General features: G+C 34.0%; 1 protein-coding gene across 12 annotated transcripts in view; it reads right to left on the bottom strand.

Moving 5' to 3' along the window:
• CDC42BPA (CDC42 binding protein kinase alpha) overlaps positions 1–21864 on the bottom strand; it is a 323830-nt gene that overhangs the window by 249407 nt on the left and 52559 nt on the right. For 11 of the 12 annotated variants that reach the window (XM_079912211.1, XM_079912203.1, XM_079912202.1 and 8 more), the window contains exon 2: positions 13393–13484. In XM_079912211.1, coding sequence (XP_079768337.1) covers positions 13393–13484 — 92 coding nt within the window. Of the gene's footprint in view, positions 1–4972; positions 5147–13392; positions 13485–21864 lie in introns of those variants that run through there. The other variant, XM_079912209.1, reaches the window with a different exon arrangement.

Consider the following 21864-nt stretch of genomic DNA (forward strand, 5'->3'; position numbering starts at 1 on the left):
GGCAGGACATATTTAAAGTGATGAAGGAGAAAAACCTACAACCAAGATTACTCTACCAAGCAAGGATCTCATTCAGATCTGATGGAGAAATTAACACCTTTACAGACAAGCAAAAGCTGAGAGAGTTCAGCACCACCAAACCAGCTTTACAACAAATGCTAAAGGATCTTCTCTAGGCAAGAAACACAAGAGAAGGAAAAGACCTACAATAACAAACCCAAAACAATTAAGAAAATGGGAATAGGAACATACATATCGATAATTACCTTAAATGTAAACGGATTAAATGCTCCCACCAAAAACACAGACTGGCTGAATGGATACAAAAACAAGACCCATATATATGCTGTCTACAAGAGACCCACTTCAGAACTAGGGACACATACAGACTGAAATTGAGAGGATGGAAAAAGATATTCCATGCAAATGGAAACCAAAAGGAAGCTGGAGTAGCAATTCTCATATCACACAAAATAGACTTTAAAATAAAGACTGTTAGAAGAAACAAAGGAGGACACTACATAATGATCAAGGGATCCATCCAAGAAGAAGATATAACAATTGCATATATTTATGCACGCAACATAGGAGCACCTCAATACATAAGGCAAATACTAACAGCCATAAAAGGGGAAATCAACAGTAACACATTCATAGTAGGGGACTTTAACACTCCACTTTCACCAATGGACAGATCATCCAAAATGAAAATAAATAAGGAAACACAAGCTTTAAATGATACATTAAACAAGATGGACTTAATTGATATTTATAGGACACTCCATCCAAAAACAACAGAATACACATTTTTCTCAAGTGCTCATGGAACATTCTCCAGGATAGATCATATCTTGGGTCACAAATCAAGCCTTGCTAAATTTAAGAAAATTGAAATCGTATCAAGTACCTTTTCCAACCACAATGCTATGAGACTAGATATCAATTACAGGAAAAGATCTGTAAAACATACAAACACATGGAGGCTAAACAATACACTACTTAATAACAGTGATCACTGAAGAAATCAAAGAGAAAATCAAAAAATACCTAGAAACAAATGACAATGGAGACACGATGACCCAAAACCTATGGGATGCAGCAAAAGCAGTTCTAAGAGGGAAGTTTATAGCAATACAATCCTACCTTAAGAAACAGGAAACATCTCGAATAAACAACCTAACCTTGAACCTAAAGCAATTAGAGAAAGAAGAATTAAAAAACCCCAAGGTTAGCAGAAGGAAAGAAATCATAAAGATCAGATCAGAAATAAATGAAAAAGAAATGAAGGAAACGATAGCAAAGATCAATAAAACTAAAAGCTGGTTCTTTTTTTTTTTTTTTTTTTTTTTATTAACATCTTTATTGGGGTATAATTACTTTACAATGGTGTGTTAGTTTCTGCTTTATAACAAAGTGAATCAGTTATACATATACATATGTTCCCATATCTCTTCCCTCTTGCGTCTCCCTCCCTCCCACCCTCCCTATCCCACCCCTCCAGGCTGTCACAGAGCACCGAGCCAATATCCCCGTGCCATGCAGCTGCTTCCCTAAAAGCTGGTTCTTTGAGAAGATAAACAAATTGATAAACCATTAGCCAGACTCATCAAGAAAAAAAGGGAGAAGACTCAAATCAATAGAATTAGAAATGAAAAAGGAGAAGTAACAACTGACACTGCAGAAATACGACAGATCATGAGAGATTACTACAAGCAACTCTATGCCAATAAAATGGACAACCTGGAAGAAATGGACAAATTCTTAGAAATGCACAACCTGCCAAGACTGAATCAGGAAGAAATAGAAAATATGAACAGACCAATCACAAGCACTGAAATTGACACTGTGATTAAAAATCTTCCAACAAACAAAAGCCCAGGACCAGATGGCTTCACAGGCGAATTCTATCAAACATTTAGAGAAGAGATAACACCTATCCTTCTCAAACTCTTCTAAAATATAGCAGAGGGAGGAACACTCCCAAACTCATTCTATGAGGCCACCATCACCCTGATGCCAAAACCAGACAAGGATGTCACAAAGAAGGAAAACTACAGGCCAATATCACTGATGAACATAGATGCAAAAACCCTCAACAAAATACTAGCAAACAGAATCCAACAGCACATTAAAAGGATCATACAGCATGATCAAGTGGGGTTCATTCCAGGAATGCAAGGATTCTTCAATATATGCAAATCAATCAATGTGATACACCATATTAACAAATTGAAGGAGAAAAACCATATGGTCATCTCAATAGATGCAGAGAAAGCTTTCGACAAACTTCAACACTCATTTATGATAAAAACCCTCCGGAAAGTAGGCATAGACGGAACTTTCCTCAACATAATAAAGGCCATATAAGACAAACCCACAGCCAACATTGTCCTCAATGGTGAAAAACTGAAAGCATTTCCACTAAGATCAGGAACAAGACAACGTTGCCCACTCTCACCACTCTTATTCAACATAGTTTTGGAAGTTTTAGCCACAGCAATCAGAGAAGAAAAGGAAATAAAAGGAATCCAAATCAGAAAAGAAGAAGTAAAGCTGTCACTGTTTGCAGATGACATGAGACTATACATAGAGAATCCTAAAGATGCTACCAGAAAACTACTAGAGTTAATCAATGAATTTGGTAAAGTAGCAGGATACAAAATTAATGCACAGAAATCTCTGGCATTCCTATACACTAAGGATGAAAAATATTAAAGTGAAATCAAGAAAACACTCCCATTTACCACTGCAACAAAAAGAATAATATATCTAGGAATAAACCTACCTAAGGAGACAAAAGACCTGTACGCAGAAAATTATAAGACACTGATGAAGGAAATTAAAGATGATAGAAACAGATGGAGAGATATACCATGTTCTTGGATTGGAAGAATCAACATTGTGAAAATGACTCTATTACCCAAAGCAATCTACAGAGTCACTGCAATCCCTATCAAACTACCACTGGCATTTTTCACAGAATTAGAACAAAAAATTTCACAATTTGTATGGAAACACAAAAGACCCCGAATAGCCAAAGCAATCTTGAGAACGAAAAACAGAGCTGGAGGAATCAGGCTCCCTGACTTCAGACTATACTACAAAGCTACAGTAATCAAGGCAGTATGGTACTGGCACAAAAACAGAAATATAGATCAATGGAACAGGATAGAAACCCCAGAGATAAACCCATGCAATATGGTCACCTTATCTTTGATAAAGGAGGCAGGAATGTACAGTGGAGAAAGGACAGCCTCTTCAATAAGTGGTGTTGGGAAAACTGGAAGGTACATGTAGAAGTATGAGATTAGAACACTCCCCCTAACACCATACACAAAAATAAGCTCAGAATGGATTAAAGACCTCAATGTAAGGCCAGACACTATCAAATTCTTAAGAGGAAAACATAGGCAGAACACTCTATGACATAAACCACAGCAAGATCCTTTTTGACCCACCTCCTAGAGAAATGGAAATAAAAATAAACAAATGGGACCTAATGAAACTTCAAAGCTTTTGCACAGCAAAGGAAACCATAAACAAGACCAAAAGACAACCCTCAGAATGGGAGAAAATATTTGCAAATGAAGCAACTGACAAAGGATTAATCTCCTAATTTACAAGCCGCTCATGCAGCTCAATAACAAAAAAACAAACAACCCAATCCAAACATGGGCAGAAGACCTAAATAGACACTTCTCCAAAGAAGATATACAGACTGCCAACACACACATGAAAGAATGCTCAACATCATTAATCATTAGAGAAATGCAAATTAAAACTACAATGAGGTATCATCTCACACTGGTCAGAATGGCCATCATCAAAAAATCTACAAACAATAAATGCTGGAGAGGGTGTGGAGAAAAGGGAACACTCTTGCACTGCTGGTGGGAATGTGAATTGGTACACCCACTATGGAGAACAGTATGGAGGTTCCTTAGAAAACTACAAATAGAACTACCACATGACCCAGCAATCTCACCACTGGGCATATACCCTGAGAAAACCATAATTCAAAAAGAGTCATGCACCAAAATGTTCATTGCAGCTCTATTTACAATAGCCAGAAGATGGAAACAACCTAAGTGTCCATCATTGGATGAATGGATAAAGAAGATGTGGCACATATATACACTGGAATATTACTCAGCCATAAAAAGAAACGTAATTGAGTTATTTGTAGTGAGGTGGATGGACCTAGAGTCTGTCATACAGAGTGAAGTCAGAAAGAGAAAGACAAATACCGTATGCTAACACATATATATGGAATCTAAGGAAAAAAAGAATGTCATGAAGAACCTAGGGGTAAGGCAGGAATAAAGACACAGACCTACTAGAGAATGGACTTGAGGATATGGGGAGGGGTAAGGGTAAGCTGTGACAAAGTGAGAGAGTGGCATGGACATATATACACTACCAAACTTAAAATAGATAGCTAGTGGGAAGCAGCCGCATAGCACAGGGAGATCAGCTCAGTGCTTTGTGACCACCTAGAGGGGTGGGATAGGGTGGGTGGGAGGGAGGGAGACACAAGAGGGAAGATATATGGGAACATATATGTATAACTGATTCACTTTGTTATAAAGCAGAAAATAACACACCACTGTAAAGCAATTGTACTCCAATAAAGATGTAAAAAAAAAATTTTTTTTTAAATAATAAAAAAACCATTCCATTAAAACATGAGTTAAAGATTCAATATACACCTTACCAAAGAAGATATACAGATGGCAAATAAGCAAATGAAAAGATGCTCAACATCATCTAGGGAACTGCAAGTTAAAACAACCATGAGATACCACTACATGCCTAACAGAATGGCCAAAATTCAAAATACTGACAACTCCTAAATGCTGGTGAGGATGTGGAGCAACAGGAACTCTCATTCTGCCAGTGGGAATGCAAAATGGTACAGCCACTTTGGAAGAGAGTTTGTTGGTTTCTTACAAAACTTAAATAATGCTCTTACCATAAGATCCAGCAATTCTGCTCCTTGGTATTTATGCAAATGAATTGAAAATTGATGTCCACACATCACATCAACCTGCACATGAATGTTTACAGCAGCTTTATTCATAATTGCCAAAACTTGGAAGAAAACAAAGATGTCCTTCAGTAGGTAAATGGGTAAATAAGCAGTGGTACATTCAAACAATGAAATATTATTCAGTGGTAAAAGCAATAAAAAGACATGAAGGAAACGAAATGCCTATTACCACGTGGAATAAGCCAATCTGAAAAGACTACATTACTGTATGATTTCAACTCTATGACATTCAGGAAAAGGCAAAACTATGGAGACAGGAAAAAGATCACTGGTGGCTAGAGGTTAGGGGAAGGAAGGGATGGACTGGCAAAGCACAGAGGATTTTTAAGGCAGTGAAACTATTATGTATAATACTAAAATGGTGGATAGGTTGTAACTATACATTTGTCCAAACCCATACAATATATAATACAACACCAAGAGGGAACCCTAATGTAAACTATAGACTTTAGCTGATGATGTGTCAATGTAGATCCATCAGTTGTAACATATATACCACCTTGTGTGGTAGGCTGATAGTGGGAGAGGCTGCACATGTGCAAGGTCAACGGGTATATAGGAACTCTGTGTACTTTGCACTCAGTTTTGCTGTGGACATAAAACTGCTCTAAAAATCAAAGCCTATTAAAAAAGTCAATCAGGGTTTCCCTGATGGCGCAGTGGTTGAGGGTCCGCCTGCCGGTGCAGGGGACGCAGGTTCGTGCCCCGGTCCAGGAGGATCCCACATGCCGCGGAGTGGCTGGGCCCGTGAGCCATGGCCGCTGGGCCTGTGCGTCCGGAGCCTGTGCTCAGCGACGGGAGAGGCCACGGCAGTGAGAGACCCGCGTACCGCAAAAAAAAAAAGTCAATCAAAGTAGCACACCAAATTTACATAATAAAAGAGCAAATCCATATGATTATTAAATTCTCAGCAAACTAGTAATAGAAGACAACTTCTTCAATCAGATAAAGGGTTCCCTCAAAAACACCTACAATTAACATCATACTTACTAGTCAAACACTAAATCCTTTCTCCCTGAATTCAGGAATAAAGTAAGGATATATACCCTCATGACACCTATTCGACATTGTATTAGAGGTCCAAATTAGTATAATAAGTCAACATAAAGAAATAGAATGTATAAAGTCTGGAAAGTGAAAAGGACAGTATGATTGTCCTTTTCTCAGACAATACGATTGTTTACACAGAACAACTAAGAAAGTAGCAACCAAAACAACAAAAAACTATTTAAATAATAATAAATGAATTTAGAAAATAAAGTCATATACAAAAATGAGTGGTATACATAGCACAGGGAGATCAGCTCAGTGCTTTGTGACCACCTAGAGGGGAGGGATAGGGAGGGTGGGAGGGAGATGCAAGAGGAAGGGGATATGGGGATATCTGTACACATATAGCTGATTTACTTTGTTATACAGCAGAAACTAACAAACCATTGTAAAGCAGTTATACTCCAATAAAGATGTTAAAAAAAAAATGAGTGGTGTATCTACATACCAACAGCATACTATTTGAAATATAAAATTTTAAATGTCATTTAGCATAGCATCAAAAAAATTAAAAATTTAGCAATAAATTTAACAAATTATGAACAAGACCTGTACACTGAAATTACAAAAAAATTTTGAGTAAAATTAAAATAGACCTTAAAAGATAAAGAAAAATGCCTTGTTCATGGACTAACTAGTAGACTCATGCTTGTTTAGATGTCAGTCCTCACAAAATTGATCTATAAACTGAATGCAAACTAAATTTCAATACCACTAGGCTTTTATGGAAACTGACACAGTGATTCTAAAATTTATATAATAATGCAAAAGTCTTCAAATAGTTAAGACAATTTTGCAAAAGAACAAAGAAGGAGGACTTACACTCAGACTTCATTACATACTCTCAACTCTACAGTATAAAGCTACAGAATCAAGATTGTGTGGTACTGACATAAGAACAGACAAAGATATCGGTGAAATAGAATAGAAATAGCAGAAGTAGATCAACATTTATATGGTCAACTGACTTTTTTGACAAAGGTACTGAAGTAATTCAATAGAGGAGAAACAGCCTTTTCAACAAATTGTGCTGAAACAACTGGATATCCATATGGAAAAAAATGAACCTCGATCCCTATCTCACATCACACATGAATTAATTTGAAATGAATCACCAATCTAAACATAAGAGCTAAAACCATAAAGGTTTTAGGAAAAAAACATAGGTAAATATCTGTGACCTAGATATAAATAAGAATTTCTTACAAAGAACATGGAAAATAATAACCGTAAGAGAAAAAACTGATAAAATTAAACCAAAATTTAAAACTTCTGCTCATCAGAAGACATTTTTAAGAAAATTAACAGGCAAGCTATGCAGCCTTTGAGAAAATATTGACAAAACATACATCTGACAAAAGACATTTATAAATATAAAATATGAAGAATTCTTACAACTCAATGATGACAAATACCTCATTTTTTTTAATGAGCAAAATATCTGAACGTATACTTCACAAAGGAGGATATAAGAATGGTGAATAAGCACACAAAAGCTCATCATTATGTTGATATATAACACAAATCCACATAACAATGCAATTTAAGACCATGAGATACTATTACACACCCATTAGAATGACTGAAATTTAAAAGACTAACAAAAAAATATTGGTGAGAACATGGAACTGGTGGGAATATAAAATGGTACAACCCCACTGGAAAAAATGTGCCAGTTTCTTTTAAATTTAAATATGCACCTACCACTTAACATACCAGTTCCACTCCTAGGTATTTATCCAAGGAAAATGAAAACGTATTTCCATAAAAACTTGTACAAAAATATTCACAACAGTTTTAATCCTAACAGCCAAAAATGAGAAACAATACAAATGTTCATCAATAGAAGGATAGTGGTATATAGCTTACTAATCAGCAATAAAAAGTATTACTACATTTGATCACAAGAATGGATTTCACAGACATTATTCTGAGTAAAAGAGGCCAGACACAAAAGAGTACATATGGTATGATTTCCATTTATATGAAATTTTCAAACGGCCAAAACTAATCCATAGTTAAAATTTAGAACAGTGGTTGCCACTTGATGGACGTTATGGGGAAGTAACAGGAAAGGGAACTTCTTAGGGTGATGGAAATATTCTGTATCTTGATAAGGGTGAATCCATTTGTCAAAACTCATGGAACTGTACATAAACAATTGGTGTATTTCAACATATATACAATTTACCTCAAAAGATGTAAACAAACCAAATAAAAATTGCACTCCTAGTCTAGATGGACTCACCAGAGAATTTTTCCAAACATTTAAGGAAATAATAATATTCTCAAACTCAGAAAATTGAGAAAGCGCAAATACTTCCCAAATTGTCTTATGAGCTAAGCATAACATTTTAAAAATATAAGGAAATTAAAAGATAGGTAAAATAAAGTTCAATCTTTTTCATGCACATAACAAAAAAAAAAATGGTAAACAAAATATTAGCAAATCAAAACCAACAATATACTAAAAGAATACATAAGGAACAACTGGATTTATATAGTAATCCAATATTGGTATATTTAAAAATTAATATTATTTCCACATTAACTAAATACAGAGGTCAAATCATATCATCAAAAGAGATATTAAAAAAAGCTTTTAATAAAAGTTAACTCTGATGCAAGAGGGAAGAGATATGGGAACATATGTATATGTATAACTGATTCACTTTGTTATAAAGCAGAAACTAACACACCATTGTAAAGCAATTATACCCCAATAAAGATGTTAAAAAAAAAAAACAAAAAAAAAAGTTAACTCTAATGCATGATAAAAGCTCTCAACAGACTAGGACTAAAAGGAAAACTTCCTTTACCTAAAAAAGAGTAACTTCCTTAACCTAAAAAAAGAGTAACAATTTTTTTTTAAAAAGCTGTTCCAAACTTCATACTTACCCCTGAAATCACAAACCAGAAAAAAATTGATTTTCAACAACTGAATTTAATATTTTAAGGAAGAAACTCTCTATTGTAATAATACAGGAAAAAGAAATAACAAGTATAACAAAAGAAAGAAAAAAAGCTGTCATTATTTGGAAATGGTATGACTGTGTATATGAAAAATCTTTTAAATTTATGAACTAGAATTAATAAGTTAATATATCAAGATGCTTAAATACAAAATCACTACACAAAAATTAATTGTATTTCTAGTCTAGCAACATGGTTACAAAATGAAATCTAAAAATATCATTTACAGGCTCATCAACAAACGTCAAAGACTGATAAATAAATTTAATGAAACATGAACAAGAATTCTACATTAAAAACTATTAAAAATTAATAAAAGTAACACATATAGGGTCAGCTGATTCACAATGGAAGTTCCTTTGCAATCAAATGTAGAAAAAGTAGTCTTTAAATAAATGATGCTGAGAAACCCACAAAGAATAAAATGAACCTTGACCTATACCTCACAAAACACAAAATAATACCAGACGGATCACAGACCTAAATGAAAAAGATTTTTTTTTATAGATTACATAAGATAACAGAGGAAAATATCTTCATGACCTTCAGAGTAGAAAATAACTTTTTTAACGAACACAAAAAAGCACTAATCATAAAGAAAAGCTTAATTAAATGTACTTCACCAAAACTAAGATCTTCTCTTCCATAAAAGATCTATACAGAGAGGGAAAAGCCAAGCCACACACAGGAAGACATTTTGTTTAATACACACACACACACACACACACACACACACACACACACTCACACACACACACACACTCACACACACACTTCCAACAAAGGACTTGTATCCAGAATATACCAGTAAGTCAGACAACACACCCACCTGCTCCCACTCCCCCAATCCCAAAATGTGCACTTATGAAAAATGATATCCAAGTTATATGAAGTAATATGAAAATGGGCTCAACTTTAAGAGTTATTAGGAAATGTAAAATGAAATCACAATCCAATACCACTACTCATCCACCAAAAAATGTCCAAAGTTTAAAAAATGATGCAAGTGTTGGTGAGGTTGTGAAGCAACTGGGACCTTAATACACTGTTGGTCAGAGTACACATTGAAAACCAATTGGGATATTATTTGGCACTACCAACTAAGACTAAATATGCCTAACATGCAACCCAGAAATTCCACTAGGGTTATATCAAACACAGATGAGTGCTTCTACCTCCCAAAAGACATGTACATGAATGTTCATAACAACATTATTAACAGTGGCCAAAAACTATAAACTTGAATACCTACCAACACTAGTATGGATAAAATACTTGTGGTATATTCATATAGAGGAATACTTTGAACCAATAAAAAACAAAAATGAATCACACAAGCATAATATTGAGCAAAAGAAGACAGAAACAAAAGAATATATATTATATAATTCCACTAATATAGCATTCAAAAACAGGCAAAATATATCTATAATTATAGAAGTCAGAATAGATGGTTAATGAGAAGGTGGTTATCCACATAGAGGGGGCAATGGGAGCCTATCTTGATCTGCATAATAGTTACAGAAGTTCATGCAAATGTACAAATCCATTAAGCTATGTGTGTATATAACACAATTTTTTTAAGACCTCAAAATAAATGTATCTTCAGACAGAAAATGCAGATAATTTATCTCAGCAGACTTGGCAAAATACTAAAGGGAATTTTTAAGTCAAAAGGAAAATTATATCAAAGACAAGTATATGAATATAAATAAGTATGTGAACGTGAAGAGTAAGAAAAAATGTAAATACACGGGTAAAGCTAAAATGAATAGGGACACTATAATCGTATCTTTTGGGGTTTCAAATATATGTAGAGCTAATGACAATGAAAGGTAAATTTGGGTAAATGAGAACTGGCAAAATACAAATTTACCAAGAATACAAGTGGCAATCTCTAGGGAAACCAATAAAAGAAGGTACAACTCAGAAATGAATAGAAGGGGGAAAGAATAATTTAAAATATTCAGTTAATCCAAGAATTGAGAGAAACATAATACAGAATGGACAAGACAAACAGAAAACAAATAGTAATATGTAATGTAATTACATTAAATGTCAACTGACTACACTCCAATTAAAGATAAGACATTATCAGACTAGATCAAAAAATAAAAACTATATTCTACTTAACACTAAACGTATAAAGTAATAGCTGAAACTAACAGGGTGGAGCAAGATATTTAATGCAGAAGACTAATAAAAAGAGCTAGAATCATTCTACTAACATCAGATTAAGTAAAGTTTAACTCAAAAAGCATTACTTAGAGATAACAAGGATCATTACATCATGATAAAAGAGTTAATCACTAGGGAAATATAATAACTTGATATTTGTTATCAGTGAAAACTGAAAAAAATAAGAAAGAAATAAGCAAATCCTCTCTCAGGAAATGAAATATCACACAGAGAGAACAGTTAAGGATATGGAGGATTTAAATAAGATTAATGTCTTTTACCTAACTGATATTTACAGAACACTGCACAGCAAATTTCAAAGACTTGAAATCAGACAATGTATATTCTCTGACTGCTCTGGAATTACATTATAACTCAAAAACAGAAATATAACTAAAAACCCTCCAAATACTTAGAGATGGAGCGATAAACTTCTAAAATCATAGATCAAAAAAACCATAACAGAAATTTAAAATCACATTGGAAATCACATTGTATTTTGAGGAACTCTATAATGAAAATATGACATATCAGAACTTTGCTATAGCTAAAGCTGCTTAGAGGAAAAAGTATAGCACATCTGAAAAGATCTAGAAATCAATGCTCTGAGCATCTAACTCAAAAAGTTAGAAAAAGAACAGCAAGTTGAAACCAAAGGGAGAAAAGAACATTAAAAGATAAAAGCAGAAATTAATGAAACAGAAAACAAATCTACCATAGAAAAATACAAAGGGCAAAAGTTAATTCATTGAAAAAATAACAGAATTGATAAACCGCTAAGTATAACAAATGAAAAAAATGAGAAGTGCAAACGGCCAATATAGTAATAAATATGAAAAATCAGATGACATGGATGAACCTAGCAAAACTGACACATCTATACAAAATATCCAAATAGTTCAATTTCAATTTAAAAAATTAATTATATAATTTAAAACTCTCTCTCTAGGAACCTCCAGGCTCAAATGGCTTCACCAGTGAAATCTTCTAAGCATATAAGAAAGAAATAATAACAATCTTCTCAAACTCCTCTAAAGAACAGTAAAAAAGGAAATACTCCCTCTTTTTATGAGGCCAGAATAACCAAGATACCAAAATCTGATCAGGATGTGATAAGTAGGAAAATTACAGGCCAATTTCTCTCAAAGATCGAAAACACAAACAACACACACAAATAGCAAACTGAGTCCAAAGGTAAATTAAAAGGATAATACATCCCAACAAAGTTGGCTTATTTTAGAAATGCAAGGTTAGTTTCACATTGAAAATAAACCAGTGTAACTCAACACGTTAACAGAGTAAAGGAGAAAAGCCTGAGTGTCTCAAAAGATGCTGATAAAGCATTTTATTAAAATCCAACACAATTCATGATTTTAAAAGTAAAATTAGCGAGGTTGCTGGGTATGAGGTCAATAAACAGAATTCAATTGTGTCTAACTACTAGCAAAAACAATTAGAAAATGAAACTTAACCAATAATTCTAATTAAAATAACATAAAGAATATCACATACCTAGGAATAAATCTGCTGAAAGATGTATAAATCCACTCTACTGAATGGAAACTACAAATAATTAGTGTGTTAAATTTATAAAGCCCTAAATAAATGGAGGCATATACCATGTTCATGGATGGCTGACTCAATATTGTTAAGATGTCAATTATCTACAAAGTAATCTCTAGTTTCAGGGCAATCCTAATCAAAATTCCAGCAGATGTGTGGGTGCTGGGTGTGGATGTGGATTTTTAAGAGTAGGTAAAAACTGAAACACTTATTCTAAAATTATATGAAAATATAAAGGGCCAAGAACAGAGGAGAAGAGGGAGGAAGTTAGAGTATACACACTACCAGATATCAAGACTTCTTAAACTAAAGTAATTTAAGGCAGTGAGAGACAAACAGACCAATGGAACAGAAGAGAGTACAGAAACATACTCAAACTTCAATGACATATGAAAAACAGAAATATCTTGGAAAAAAATTCCATGTAGAAAGACTTCATTCAGAAGTTTAATGATTTCTGATCAATGATATCAGTTACAACACCAAGTAAATAATATTTCAGTTAAATTCTCTCACAGACTGTATAAAATAGCTTGCAAAACAATTATCAGATCTTCTATAAAATCTTTATCTCTTACCTCTCCAAAAGCCCCTCGACCAATCACCTTTAATATTTCAAAGTCTTCTCTATGTAATCGCATCTGTTTCACTTTAGAAGTAAATGGTTTAGCTGAAACAAAAAGGCAACATCAATTACTTAATGAACTGTGATACAAATCAGATATAAATAAGGATATTTCTTACTTAAACAATAAAAATGAAAATAAGGATTAAGGATTACGCCAAAGTATTTAATAGTCTCATCAAACTATATTGAGAATAGATTTAATTTTCATATGATGTTTATTTCTTATATATGAATTATATTTTGGGTGAGAAACATTTTTTTAAACACCAAATAATGCAAAGTACTAGTGATGTACAAATCAGACCAATTTATTCTCATTTTAAACATTCCGTGTATTCTAACTCAATGCTAGATACATATTTTAGGACAAAGGTCCAAGAAGTAAAAGCAAATTTCTTGGCACCAGAGAGAAATTCAGCAATCCCTACCAAGTAAATTAATATTTGTCACACTCATTCATTTATTGATCATTTTAACATGCCTTTAGCAAGAGCTGACATTATACAAAGTATGGTGGCAATTACTGGAGCTTAAAACAAATATAATTACAATATGGTACCTTCATTCAAGAACTTCTCAGTCTTCAGAAATAGATACAGTATGTACACACATATAACACAGTAATGTGATAAAAGTTTCTAATAGAGATAAATACAAAGTGCTTCAGGATCAGTGAAAATGGAACCCTAATTCTCTTGTAAGAACACTAATGTTTCACAGAGGAACTAACATTGGATCTGGACCTTGAGGACTAAGTAGACTTTTGCTAATTTGCCTGTTTGCAATGTACTATAAATATTCCCAACAGAGGGAGCAATATAAGCAAACGAAGAGAGACAAAGTGAACTTGGGTGATAATGGTAAATAATCCACTGTTGTTATAGAATTATAAGAAGAAATACAAAGAAATCAGGGCTAGAAAATGGAAAATGGAAGTGGCCTTGGATGCCATGCAAGGAACTTAGACATTATTCTATTAATTATAGGGAACATATTGACATTTTTTTAAAAAATTATAAAACCAACTGCATGTTCTGCTGCCTTAAGAGAAATATAGACCTGTCTCCTTTCCTCCCCTCATGTCCCTCCTTATTCTCACACAAAAAGGAGTTAATACAATTAAATAGTCACTGTATATGGGTACAGCTCTCTTCTCTTTCCTACCATGCACGAGAGTGTGGAAGATCAAAGGTATGTATTTGAGCATTAGAAAGGGAAAGAGACACAGCAGGCCTTACCACTTGCTTTGGTCTAAATGTATTTAGCCCTAACTACCGATACTTTAGGAAAGAGGGGTATTCCACATTGCAAAACCCAGTCTACTAGAGATTTCTGTATTAGTGTTTTAGATTATAAGGAAAGGAAATAGAGATTGAATCTCTATTTGGAATTCACACAACAGAAAATATGATCAAAGAAACAGATCAAATTTGAATAAAGGTATAAAGGATCTCATACTGTAAGAGAGAGAAGATGTAAAACCATGGCAGCCAGGAGGTGAACATTTTGATAAAATGACCAAGATATCTTGGTTTTGAACAATCTGGACTGGACAAACGGTGAGACTGTGGCAACTGGGCATCAGTCAGGGTCCTAACAGGAAATAAATTATCCCAATCTGAGGAAGGCTTATTTACAAATAGACTATTTACAAAGGTATAGATGGGTTATAAGGGAATGGCAAGGAAGAGTGAAATCATCTTGAGACTAGTGTCCCTCCCTTTCCCAGCTTCTACACAAGCATATCAGAAATACTTGGTTAAGAACAGTACACATAGAAATGTGTAAATTAAAAATAAAGATGTGGAGCCAGCCAGTGTGAGAAGAGTGCTAGGCTAGTTGCTAGCTAGAGCTGGAAAATATCACAAAGCAGCCAACATTACACTTAACAGTTCTTTATTTCTTTTACTTCACTGTTTATTACCCTGACCCCCTCAAGATTTCCAAATACCTTAATCCAAATAGACGGTATGTTCTATATCTTTGTCTCGTTCTGACCCTAAATCCAAACAGCATTTCATCACAGACAACTATGTTTATTCTTAAAGAATAATTCTGTGTATACCTTCCTCTGGGTAACATCCTACTTATCTGAAAGGTTAGAAATCTAGGTATTTCAATCCTCTAAAACATTACCGTAAAGCAGGGAAAGAAACTTTTTTAAAACTAGAGTAACGGAAATACAATTCAGGTAAGCAAATAATTGTTGAAACAATCTTTTAGCAAGGTACAAAGGATAACAATATGTCAAAATATAAATGATGTTATCTTTCCATGCAATAGTATACACCCTGAAAGCACCAAGCAAATGAATACTGTTAAATCGTGCATAATTAGGATTAAGGATTTTATGAGCTATCCACGCTTTATGGGAGCCTGTAGTATTAACGTAAACTAGAAGAATAATCCTGTCCATTCTTTACTTCCTGGAACCTGCTAGTAAAAATCCCATTTCTTTGACATAGCAAAATTATTCTATTTTCAGACATTCAAAAATGAGTTAAGTCACAAATTTCTTCAGAAGGCTCATAGTTTACTAAATATTTATTCAATTCACTCGAAAAGTAACTTTGAATACCCGCTATATGCCAAGCATTTTATAAGATGTTAGAAGTACGAAGATAAATAAAATAGTCCCTGTCCTCAAGTAAACAAATTATGCAATAAGTGTTACTCTCCCATTTTAAATTTTCAGTGTTTAAAACAGACTTACACCCAAAAAATTATGCTCACATTACAAGAAATGAGAGAAATGCAAATAAACTTACTGCTAATATTCTATTATTTAACAACCAAATATGCCAAAAATAAAAAACCTGAAACCACCAAGTGTTTGCCGGAGTACGAATAGCAGGCATTCTCACACATAACTGGTAGGACTGTTAATTACAACCTCTGTGGACAAGATTTGGTTTTCTTTTTCATTCTCTTAACATGACATTTTACTTAAAAAGATTTTAGAAGCTGATACATCTTTGTATACCTTGAGATAAACGTTACTTGGTTGTAACATAATTTTTTAATACATAGATGAAATTGCTTTGCTTTGATTTTACTTAGGAATCTTACATTTGTGTTTATAAACAATTCTGGTTTACAATTATATTTTTTCTGTACTATCTTCATCTGGTTTGGTACCAATAATAAACCAACCTCATTAACTATGTTGCGTAGCTTCCTCTCCTTTTCTTTTCTCTAAAATAAAATAATTCCAGGTTTTTCAAAGATCTCAATGTGAAAAACAAAACTACAAACCTTTTAGAAGACAATAAAGGAGACTATGACTATAAGGTCTGCTAAAACTTGCCAGTGAAACATCTTGCACGTGTCATTTTGTTGGATTTTTAATATTTCACTTCTTTCACACTGTCATTTTCATTTTTCTATTTCTACCTGTGACAACTGTATTAATTATGTTTTTCTAAGAAATTATATATTGCATTGAAATTTTCAAATTTATTGGGATAGGGTGACATAATATTCTTTTCTTTATAAAACTCTACTACATGAACAGGTTTGATCCCTTTTTAATTACTAATATTATATATTTAGGTCTATTTTCATTATTTTTCTTTACTAATATTGCTGGAAAGTTTGCATATTTTACAACTATTTTTCCAAATATACATTATTTAGACTTGTTTATCCTTTCTAAAATTCTGTGGAGTTTTCTCTTCTGTTTTAGTAGGTTCTTACCTGAATTTACGTAAAATTTCAAAAAAAGTAAATAAAGGCTAATGTTAACCCTCGGCTCTCACCCACCAAAAAATCAATATAGCCATACTGATATTAGATGAAAGAGGTATTGGGTGGGGAGGCATTAGTGGAATAGAAATTAAAAGGAGTCATACATAATGATTAAAAAAAAAAAAACCAGCTGAAATTAACCAGGACACAATAAGTCTAAACATGTATACACCCAACAACATCTCCTCCAAATGTGTAAAGCCAAATTGACAGACATAAAGAAGAAACAAACTCACCTTCCTAAAGGGGGATTTTACTCTCTCTCTCAGTAACTCATAGCTCAAGCAGACCAAAAAACAATTTTTTTAGTGTATTGAGTGGCATACATGTAACACTCCACCTAAGAGTTGAAGAATTAATTTTCAAACACACACTGAACCTCTACAAATTTTTATAATATGCAAGGCATAAAACTACCTCCAACAAAATTCAAAGTATTGGGAACACAAAAATAAAATTCTATGAGTACTATGCAATTAATATAATTAGAAATCAAGAACAGAAAGACCAGAGGAAAGCCCATAAGCTCCGAAATCTGACAATAACTTTGAAGAAGAAAGTAATAAGGTAATTAGAAAATATTCAGAACTACTTAATAATAAAAATATTACATATCAAGACTTCTAGAATATAACTGGGGGGGGGAGGGGAAAGCCCTCAATATTTATACTGGGAAAGAAGGAAGGCTGAAAATTAAGGTGTCAAATATGTTAAGGTCAGACCAAGAGACTAAAATCAAAGTAGAAGGAAAAATATATATAAGGAGGAAAAAAAATTAATTAATTAATATCACTTACAACTACACATCTGCCAAAGACAGATAACTGGACTCTAATCACAAGGAAATAATCAGACAAACTTAAATTCAGGAACAATCTAAAAAATAACTGGCCTGTGGTATGACAAGTTTCAAGACACAACAAGGACACTGAAAGATAAAAAAATGTCTAAGAACTGCTCCAGATTAAAAGATTCTAAAGAGACATTAAAACTAAATGCAGAATTCCCTGGTGATCCAGTGGTTAGGACTCCACCCTTTCACTGACAAGAGTGCGGGTTCTACCCCTGGCTGGAGAACTAAGATCTCGCAAGCCACACAGCATGGCCAAAAAATAAATAAAATAAAATAAAAACTAAATGCGGGCTTCCCTGGTGGCGCAGGTGTTGAGAATCTGCCTGCCAATGCAGGGGACATGGGTTCGAGCCCTGGTCTGGGAAGATCCCACGTGCCGCGGAGCAACTAGGCCCGTGAGCCACAACTACTGAGCCTGCGCATCTGGAGCCTGCGCTCCGCAACGAGAGGCCGTGACAGTGAGAAGCCCACGCACCGCGATGAAGAGTGGCCCCCGCTAGCTGCAACTAGAGAAAGCCCTCGCACAGAAACGAAGACCCAACACAGCCAAAAATTAAAAAAATAAATAAAATACTGAATACATAACTACTTTAAAAAAAAAAAACTAAATGCAATGTGTAATAATGGACAGGAACTCATAGCCAAAAATAAAAAATAAACATTGCTATAAAGGATATTATTGGGATAACTGGTGAAATTTCAATATTAAATATGTATTATATAATGTATCAGGGTTAAATCTGCTAAATTAATAATTGTACTGTGGAGATATCTAAGAGAATGCTTTCATTTCTGAGAAAACAGATGTTGAAGTATGTACAAGTAAGGAGTCAAGATATCTATATACATAAGAATGAATATAGATCCTTATTTTACACCAAATACAAAAATTAACTCAAAGTGCATCGAAGATCTCAACTTAAAAGTTAAAACTATAAATATTTGTAGAAGAAAACACAGGGGAAAATCTTCATGGCATTAGATATGGCAACGATTTCGTGCACATGACACAAAAAGCACAGGCAATAAAAGAAAAAAATAGATAAACTGGTTTCATCAAAATTTAAAACTTTTGTACATCGAAGTTTAGTATTAAGAGAGAAATTAAAAAACCTACAGAATGGTGAAAAATATTTGCAAATCATATATTTGAAAAAGAATTAATACTAGAACATATAAAGAACTCCTACAACTCAACAATTGAAAAACAGCCCTATTAAAAAATGGGCAAAGGTTTGATTAAATATTTCTCCAAAGATATACAAATAGCCAAAAAGCATATGGAAAGTTACTAAACACCAATAATTAGGGAAATGCAAACCAAAACCACAATGAGATATCACTTCACACCCTCTAGGATAGCTATAAATAATAATAACAATAATAATAATAAATTAATAAGTAAATTTTACAAAACAGAAAATAACAAGTGTTGACAAGGATTTAGAGAAACTGGAACCCTCATACATTACTGGTGGGAATGTAAAGTACTTTTTATGTATGCATGTAAAAAGCTATTTTGGAAAAGTTTGGCAGTTCCTCAAAAAACTGAACATAGATTTACCTTATGACCCAGCAGTTCTATTTTTAGATATATATCCAAAGGAATTGAAAAAAGGGATTCCAATAGATCCCTGTACACCAATGTTTATTACAGCATTATTCACAATAGCCAAAGGTCCATCAACAGATGAATGGATAAACAAAATGTGGTATATACATACAACAACAGTTCAACCTAAAAAAGAAATAAAAGTCTGATACATGCTCCAACATGGATGAATCTTAAAAACATTATGATAAAATGTTAAAAGAAATAAGCCAGACATAGAAAGGCAATTCTTGTTTGACTCACCTTATATGAAATATCTAGAACAGGCAAATTCACAGAGATAGAAAATAGATTAAAGGTTACCAGGCGCTGGAGGGAGGGTGGAAAATGGGGAGTCATTGCTTAATGGTTATAGAATTTCTCTTTGGGATGATGAGAAGTTTTAGAAATAGACAGTGGTGATGGTTGCACAACACTGTGAATGTAATTAATGCCAATAAATTGTACGGTTAAAATGGCAATTTTGTATTACATACAGTTGGCCCTTGAACAACACGGGTTTGAACTGCAAGCGGCCACTTACAAGCGGATTTTTTTCAATAAATACATACTGCAGTACTACACTCTCTGCAGTTGGTTCTGAACCTCTGATGCAGAATCGCAGATGCAGATGGCCCACTATAAAGTTATAGGTGGATCTTCCACTGTGCAGGGGTCAGCACCCTTAATCTCCACATTGTCAATTGTACTTTACCACAACTTTTTTAAATTAATAAGATAAAACAGTAAGATAATACCACTGAATTGCATACTTCAAATGAGTGAATTGTTTACTCTGTGAATTATATTTCAATAAAGCTTTTTAAGGAAGAAACCTTAACACACACACACACACACACACACACACACACACACACACACGATGGGTTTCTTGACATGGCTGTTACTCCCAGACTCTAACTCTCCCCCTTCCTTGAGAGAATCTAAGCTGGGGGTAAGTATTATCTTTGTCTTACAGGAAACCACCAGAAGAGAAAAACAAGAGGCCACCAGACCTGATTAGAACTGGTGAAACCCAAGATGGTGAGAGACCTGACCTCCCGTAGACCCTGAGCCTCATTATACATTCATTGTAATACATTAGCATGCAAAATGACACACCCACCAACAGCCATGACAGGAAGTACCGGACCATAGCAGGAAGAAAAGGAGGTGGCATACCAGTTCCAGGAAGAACAGTGCCTATTCCAATAAAACCAATGCATGTGCCTCCCCCTCGTTAACCCTACGTTTAAAAATCTTGCCTTGACTGCTCCCCCTAAAAGAAACTGATTTGTAACTAAGTTCCTGCTTCTCCATTCTCTGGCCATTGAATAAAGCTTGTGCTGTTTCAGTCTCAGCACTGGTTTGGTTACTGGCTGTGGAAATCCTCACGGGAAAAGACTCTCCCCCCACACCACACCCCCACTGAGGCAGGGGGTTTTGACCAGACTGGGGCCCAAGTGGGAGTCCACAGAGACAATCCAGCAATGGGTTGACACATAAAGGCCTTATTAGAACTGAAAATGGGAGCATAACTATAATTCAAATAAATTATAACATCAATCTCCAATACTTAAAAGGAGCTTTGATTTCTACTATATCTCAGGGTCACAAAACAAAGGTATTATTAATACATACTTCAAGTTCCTCCAAAGGATAAAGCAGAAGTCCCAAAAAAAAGTTGCTGCAGAGCTAACACATAAGGTATATTATACCTATTATTATAATCTGTGGTACAAATAAGCAACAATAACTATTAAAATCTATAGAGGGGTATATAGGTATCTTATGATACTCAGATAGTACAAAGAAAATGAACCAAAACAAAGTTAAAAGCTGTACAATTTATTACTGAGCACTCCATTCACAATGTCTGAGACAGTTTAAAAGATGCCCTAACACATTATTAGAGATGAGGGTCAGATATTAAATGAAATCATGAAATAGAATGAGATGATTCACAACTTCAACTACTGGAACATTTATTTCTATATTGCATTTGAAAAATTTGATTATACACTCAATTTACTGCCAAAAGTTCATTAGCACTATCTAACAAAAATGCTTTATTTATTTATTTATTTATTTATGTCTGCGTTGGGTCTTCGTTGCTGTGCGTAGGCTTTCTCTAGTTGCAGTGAGTAGGGGGCTTCTCTTTGTTGCAGAGCACAGGCTCTAGGTACATAGGCTTCAGTAGTTGTGGCACGCAGGCTCAGTAGTTGTGGCTT

The sequence above is a fragment of the Stenella coeruleoalba genome (assembly GCF_951394435.1).
Source record: "Stenella coeruleoalba genome assembly, chromosome: 1".
Classification (NCBI taxonomy): Eukaryota; Metazoa; Chordata; class Mammalia; order Artiodactyla; family Delphinidae; genus Stenella; species Stenella coeruleoalba.